This window comes from Sitophilus oryzae, unplaced genomic scaffold (genome assembly GCF_002938485.1).
Source record: "Sitophilus oryzae breed Bouriz unplaced genomic scaffold, Soryzae_2.0 scaffold_149_pilon_pilon, whole genome shotgun sequence".
Taxonomy (NCBI): Eukaryota; Metazoa; Arthropoda; class Insecta; order Coleoptera; family Curculionidae; genus Sitophilus; species Sitophilus oryzae.
In genome coordinates, this window is record NW_022146169.1 from 2125983 (window position 1) to 2133952 (window position 7970).

A 7970-nucleotide genomic window follows, 5' to 3' on the forward strand; every position below is an offset into this window, starting at 1 on the left:
CAAATAATAAAAAACTGAATTTTGTAAGTGTATTTATTAGACAGTGTGATAAAAAGTCACGCCTTTCAAGTTTAAACCAAGATATTATTTAAAATACATATTTAGACACTTTGTGTGAGGTAGTATTATTTCTATTATTGCAACACAATAATTGATTAATAAATAAACTTCAGAAAATATTTACATAGTATTAAAAACTTTGATACCGCGTTGGAGAAATGAAGCCTTATTTTACTGCAATTTCACAAAATCAAAAATATTTCAAAAACGGTAAGGTTTAAATGTGTTTTTTTGTAATCGAATTTACCTTTATTTTATTTGTAAAAACTAAAAATGTAATCATATACAGGGTGTTCCATTTAAAAAAAATACAACTTTGATATTTTTTATTTATTTGGGACACTCTGTATCTTGTAAAAATATTTTTAAATTGTAGCTCTAATAGTCCTTCAACGAACCCAAAACCTACAATTTGAAAAAATCTGATCGTTTAGCTACAATACTCCGTGTCGTATGTGGTGAACAACCCTGTATAAACTTTTTTTCGTATACTCGCTATTTAAACCCGTGTATTTGTATGTACCGATTGTTTACGATATTCTCCGATGGTGGCAGCACCGGTGGAGAATGCACCAAGCCTATAACAAACATTTTATAATTACTAGTTTTCTATTGAATCCTTACGATATTATTTTTCTCAGTTACGCCTATGCCGAATCTAAATAAATTACGAATAAATCTGCTTTAGCCAAGATACAGTAAACAAAAAGGCAAAAATAAAAAGTGTTAAAAATCAACTGTAATTACCGTCTCGGCGGACATTTATCTCGCAATTTTTTATAATTAATTTAAACAGGGATATGTAAATAGGGTCGGTATAAAATGCGTGTTTCATACGCAACTGCGGCATGCCAATCGAACACACCGCAGCAGTACGAAACGGCCCTAAACCTTATCTAAATCAAACGTAAAATAAATCGCATTTATTTAAATTGTTAATGGAGTAATTAACATTTTTCACTTACTCGAGCCCCCATGCGTCTTCGGGAAAACGATTAGGAAATGCTAAATGTAAATTCTATCGAAGAAATCACCATTATGAAACAAGGACCGAGGATTACTATCGCTCTAAAGTATTTGAAAATATTATTCTTAATACCTAATACAGAGTATTATTTTGAAGTGAGCTTATTACAAGAATGTTTTTACAGACTTTTTTTCCATAGCAACTGTTAAAATTGCGTTATATCTATCAAAAATAGTAGATAAAATAGTACTTTAACCGCAAGGGTAGATTAAATGATACTTTAACTAAACTATGCTTTAACAGCGAGGAAACTTTATTTCTTCTCGCACGTTTTTTAATTGCTTCCATTTTTAAACATTTTTGTTTTCCTTTTCATAAGTTATTCGGGATTTAAATGGAAGTAGTTTGGATATAGCGTTTGTCGCCTCAGCCTGAATATCTGTTGTTGATTTACTTATTTCGTTTTGAGCCATTTCTGGCTCCGATTCAATCAGCAATCGACACAAAAAAGAATTAAAAAATATTGACTCAAAACTGACAACTAAAGAGACAGCTTTATTTATTTGTCAAATTACATAGAAACTAACGCCAACCCAGCACAATATTTTTTCTACTAGTAATAAATTCCTTGAAATAATAATTTCTGAATATTTTTTCAAACGTAACTCGCTATGGAAAAAAAATATTGTTTTATACACGACGATAAAATTGCATTATTGTCTTCTGAAATTAATTCACTGGCGATTTCATCGCTCGTGAATTAATCTTTTCGGTCGACGATAAAATACCATTTTATCGTCTTGTATAAAAAATAACTATTATTATTCCGCGAAATAAAAATGTTATGGGCCAATTTCCAAAATGGTCAAAAATTTAAAAAGACCTCGTATATCAGTTGGAGTGAAAATATCAACAGGCGGTTTATGCCATTAAACGTGTCTCAGAAATCGAGTCCATGACATCTATGTCGGTTTTGCGCTATCTAGTCAGGAAATAGGGTTTCTCTGTTAAAATCATTTCGAAACCTTGTTCGAATGTCATATAATGGAATTGAGCGATTAAAAAATTGTCATAAATATTTTTTTTTCAAACAGAAACCCACTTTTTTATTTCACTAGTAAAAAGGTTTTTCAATTCGTTACTTTTTGACTATACATGTTCTATACAGGGTCCGGCAATAGTGCGTCGGGCATTTGTAGCTCCTAGAATAAAGAACTTGAGAATTTTGTTTAAGTGTATACCTGAAGTATGTACCAGGATGTATTTCAGGAAAATATTTTAACTTCTATAGAGTGGCTCAAAAAAGTGTGAGTGGCCCTGGATGATTTTTTTTAAATGGAACACCCTGTATATTATTACATTTTTGGCTTCCTTTCCGATCACTTTACAACTTTAACTCTAAGATATGAATAAATACATTTTGATAGTTTCAGAGATATTAAAAAATAAATCAAAAATATATTTTTTTCAGCCCTTCTTAAAAAATTATTAAAAATACCAAGAACTGTTCTGAAAACAAAACTATATTAGGTATTTACTTTAGATGGTCTGTACTTACTTTGCTATAAATATGAAAATCGTAAATTATACAGGATGTTCAAAATTCTACGCCAAACTTTCTAAAATATAAAATAATTTTTCTTCGTTTTTTTAAATGGAACACCATGTATATTATTTTTTCAATAGACGGAGAATTAAAAAATGAACAATTTTTGTATTTAGAGTATTTCAAAATTTTTAACGGTTTCGTAGATATTTGCGGTTTTATGTTTCATATGGCATTTTCCACGGTAAATTTTTATCAAAGCCACCCAATAATTTTTCTCTCGTATTTTAGCATTGAAAGCGCCATATGAAATAATACTGCGTGTATCTGCGAAACCGTTAAAAATTTTGAAATACTCTAAATACAATAAATGTTCATTTTTAAACTCTCCATCTAATAAAAAAATAATATACAGGGTGTTCCATTTAAAAAAACAAAGAAAAAATATTTTATATTTTAGAAAGTTTGGCGTAGAATATTGAACATCCTGTATGAATTACGATTACCATATTTATAGCAAAGTAAGAACAGACCATCTAAAGTAAATACCTAATATCGTTTTGATTTCAGAACAGTTCTTGTATTTTTAATAATTTTTTTAAGAAAGGCTGAAAAATATATATTTTTGATTTATTTTTTAATATCTCTGAAACTATGGAAATATATTTATTTATATCTTAGGGTTATGTAAAGTGATCTGAAAGGAAGCCAAAAATGCAATAATATACAGGGTGTTCCATTTAAAAAAAATCATCCAGGTCCGCTCACACTTTTTTGAGCCACCCTATAGAAGTTAAAATATTTTCCTGAAATACATCCTGGTACATACCTTAGGTTTGCACTAAAACAAAATTCTCAAGTTTTTTATTCTAGGAGCTACAGATGCCCGACGCACTATTGCCGGACCCTGTATATACATATATATTATCTATATATACATGTTGATTTTATCTAGCTTCCTTTGACATTAAGTGACGTTAAGAACAATCAGACAATTATTTATTTCCGTCTGTCAGAAAAGTAATTATTTGAATTTCCTATATTATAAATAATGCCTGCCTTAAGAGTTTAAAAAGTGTATTTATAAAAATATATATCGTATTTTCTCTCTTTAGTGATATCTAATAGTTGATATTATTAATATACCGTATGATCGAAAAAAAACGGCGCAAAGTTGGCTTGGAAATGATGATCGATGACATAGGTACTGCTCTTTGAACAAATGAAACATGGCCAGATCTATCTACATCACTTGACGTTTAAAGTCATATGCTATCGGTTAAAATCAAGAAAATATATGCTTTAAAACTTAAATAACTTAAAAACGATTTATTTTAGGTATAGGAACATGTATGGGCAAAAAGTAACTAATTGTAAAACCTTTTCACCAGTGAAATAAAAAAAGTGGGTTTCCATTAAAAAAAAATATTTATAATAATTAAATGACAGCTGCGGCCATTATTATACGACATTCGAATAATTTAATTTTTGAAATAGTTAGCTATATGTCTTTTCTTTATGTCACAGAGGCTGTGGTAATAACTAAATTTGCCCTTTAGGCTATACACATTTTTTTGACAAGCAGTTTTTTTCGTACAAAAACTTTAAATATTTGTTTTTCTCAAAAACGGTTAATGTTAAGTATAGAGTGTTTGATTTCAAAATTCATAAAATCTTACAGAGAATTTAAGTATGTTATAAAAAATCGGGACATCCATTTAAAATAAGAAACTTGCTGTCAACTTTCGGTATTTCCGGAAGTGCCGCCATATTAAAGATATTTTTAATCATAATCGTTTCACAATAAGATGTGAAACAATGATGTGCAAAAAATCTCCGATCTAGTTGTTGTAGTTCTCTAGAAATTTCTAATTCACGCTCATCATAACAGTTCTGTATTGTCATCAACGCACCATAACAGTTCTGTTAGTATCCGAACAGCCGAACCGTTCTGTATGGTTTGGTGGATCTCAATTAAGAGTACATTTACACAAGTTGGTGAACATACTATTTATTATGGTGAAGTAGTTCAAAAAGAAAAGCTGTAAGAAATACAGTTCAGAGAGTCAGAGAGCTTTTAGATCAAGTTGAACAGATTACTGAAGAACAAAACTACCACAGGGTGAGAACTCTAAATTTACTGATAATCCATGTCAAGTGACTCATTGTATTTGTTTTATATAATATGTTTGTTATAGTATCGTAAAGAGAGATTCAGACAACTTGTTTGTCTGAGAGTATAAACTCAAGAGTAACAACAGGTGGTGGCCAGTTACTCACACTTTAGTGCTTATTGAAATGAAAGCCTGGCAAATGAGACACTTAAAAAAGTTTTTAGATGCTAAAAAACTTGTATAATGCTTTTTTTGTTAAATAGAAAATATAATTTAAATATTTTTTTAAATAGAAAATTTATATTTGTAATTGTTATTGATCTTAATGAAACACAAACCGTTACATTACATTTATTATATTTCTTTACTGTTATGATTACAGCAAATTACATTTATTTATTGAAGAATCTCATCCATTTTTTTAAATAGAAAATTGATGTTTGTAATTGTTACTGATCTTACTGTTATATTACATTTATTACATTTATTTATTGATATGATTACATCAAATTACATTTACTTATTGAAGAAAGCATAGCATTTGCCTAAATATTTGGCAAACAAACTCTCATCTGTTTTTGGGGATGTTTTTAAAGCAGTAATCAAACCATCTTCAAGATTATCAACAGTGCAATAATATAAATGCCCATTTTTTTTCAATTGCTCATCTAGTTCACTTTGACGCTTATCCGTCATATCCTCATTAATAACTACCAGTAATGGTTTATTATGCTTTAATACAGCTAAACAAGATTCAGCATCTGCATGACTAACTACTAAATCGGCCTTTTTAATCTCCTCATCGAACTCTTCAAAGTGTCGGTTATATTTCAACGTTAAATTTAAGTCACCCTTAAATTTTACAGTTGTGGAATTAAATTTTTTAAATATAGCGTGCTTTAAATCGGCATGAATTGATATCTGTAATAATTCAATGCCAGTTTGAATCTGTACAAAATCGAAACCCAATTTGTCCAAAAGTTTTAAGATAGATTCGTCTGTAATTCTATACACCAATTTTTCAAACCTTGTAGTTCCAACAGTTACAAACAGCTTCTTACCATTACCCATATTTTTATATGATCAATAAATAAGTATTTGTAATCTAAAAGTACACAAGTGCACACCTCTTAATATTAACGCCCATCTAAATGTCACAAATCAAAAATCAATAAAAACTAGGGTTGTTTCTTGAACATTTTCGATACATAACTAAATTTTACAGAATATAAAAAAATAGTGCAAATAAATACAGTAGGCGATGGCTTGTTTAAAAATCAAAATCAGCTGGTTGTTTTTCATATAAAATCTTTTGAAGTGACGTTTCCTGGCAAAGTTTTTTGGTTATACAGGATAGATCAGAAGAATATTAAATACTTTCAAAAACGGCTCGCACTAGAAAATTTCAGATTTAATGTGGTAAAGGCATAGTATAAGGAAACTAGTAGCTTGACTCCTTGTCAAATCCTTTATTTTTTTTCTGCCACTTTATATGACCTTGTTCTCGTGTCACAAATTAAGGTGCGTATTCATTATCCGCACGAACGAACGAACGAACGAACGAACGAATGTTCGCTAGTGGTATGGACGGGGACCGCGCGATAGGACCGCACGAGAAGACCGGAGGCATTTGTTGGCGAACGCCTTTGATGTGCCGACTCGAAACGGATCGTCGAGCGAACGAACGAACGAACGGCCGCATGCGTTCGGTCCCCGTCTAAATATACTGCACTTTCATTCGTTCGTTCGTTCGTTCGTTCGGATAATGAATACGCACCTTTACCTATAACAGATGCGAAAGAAAGCGACTGCATCGGAAACCGTTCGGCAAACCCGACACGCCTATTGAGTGGTGTAAATACACCAGTCGTTTAGTCCGGAAACCCATGCTGTGTCGTATTCGCTTGCTGGAGTGACATAGTGCGTGGTTATATGTTTCTTTTTAAAAACGCGTGTAGGATTTTTGTTGAACTTTTGAACTGTTATTTCTAAGTTTTGGTAATTTGTATATCTTATTTAAAATGGGATACAAATGTGTTTATTTATAAGGAAAAATAAGATATTTATAGTATAAAAATTAATTTATTTAACAAAATTTAATTAACAATGTGACAAAATAGTTACCTTTCTATTGGTTCTATCGGACTTTTTTCGACTATATAAATCTTTATTTGTAAACTTTAATACATCAAATATTTTCAATCTAATAAATCATTTAATGATGTAAATAAGAGGAAGTTTCTCACATGGGTGGTCAAATTCTATAGTTTTCATTTTGATATAATGAAAACTATAGAAGCCTCTGAGAAATGTTTTCAACTCAAAATGTCTTTAATTATGTTTGACTACATCATTAAAAAGGGTCTTCAAATACATCAATGTGATATTTGTCTAAAATTTGCAAAAGAATCCGAATCTCTGGATAACTCGAAATTATTTACCCATTTAAAAGCCTTTGATCATGAAAGTGGAAAAATTTGTTCATTTTGCCTAAATATTTGGCAAACAAACTCTCATCTGTTTTTGGGGATGTTTTTAAAGCAGTAGTCAAACCATCTTCAAGATTATCAACAGTGCAATAATATAAATGCCCATATTTTTGCAACTGCTCATCTAGCTCACTTTGCTTATCCGTCTTATCCTCATTAATAACTACCAGTAATGGTTTATTATGCTTTAATACAGCTAAACAAGATTCAGCATCTGCATGACTTACTACTAAATCGGCCTTTTTAATCTCCTCATCGAACTCTTCAAAGTGTCGGTTATATTTCACCCAAACTTTACATTGATGCGGATTGTCTATGAATTTCTCTTTCTGAAGGTCACAGAAACCTGAATGCGGAATTCGGTGTTCTTTCGCATCTGTTATAGTTAATTTGTGCTCGTGTCCCGTGACCACTGACGTAGCTGTATAGTCGTGATCTATAACTAGGCAAATTATAGTCGTGGCACTCGTCATAGTTTCACAGAGATGTATTTAGGAAAATATGAGTTCACAATAAAATAAAATAAAAAAAATCGACCATCGAGTAAAAATTTGCTTATTGAAAACAGAATATTTTCACATTTTGTATAAGTAACAATCCTTCTGTATCTGAAAATCTTCTGATGAGAAGAAATGCGGAAAAAAATATATAATGACATACTCGATGACATATTTTTATATTATTATCTATTTCAAAGATTTTCTATAACTTTTTTTTAATTTAAAACAAGTTTAATTTTAACATTAATGTGTTTGTTTTGTAGAATAACTAATACACTGAACAATACATTGTAC

The 7970-nt window shown here is 30.4% G+C and overlaps 1 protein-coding gene across 1 annotated transcript; it reads right to left on the minus strand.

The window, feature by feature from the left end:
* Nucleotides 1-5203: 5203 nt before the first annotated feature.
* On the minus strand, nt 5204-5758 carry LOC115878035 (UDP-N-acetylglucosamine transferase subunit ALG13 homolog). The gene has a single exon (XM_030894392.1). It carries the CDS (start codon nt 5756-5758, stop codon nt 5204-5206), a length of 555 nt encoding a protein of 184 aa, XP_030750252.1.
* Between the last annotated feature and the right edge of the window lie 2212 nt (nt 5759-7970).

What these genes read in the sequence shown, in the direction of transcription:
- LOC115878035 (XM_030894392.1), bottom strand. Translation starts at nt 5,758, where the DNA reads ATGGGTAATGGTAAGAAGCTGTTTGTAACTGTTGGAACTACAAGGTTT.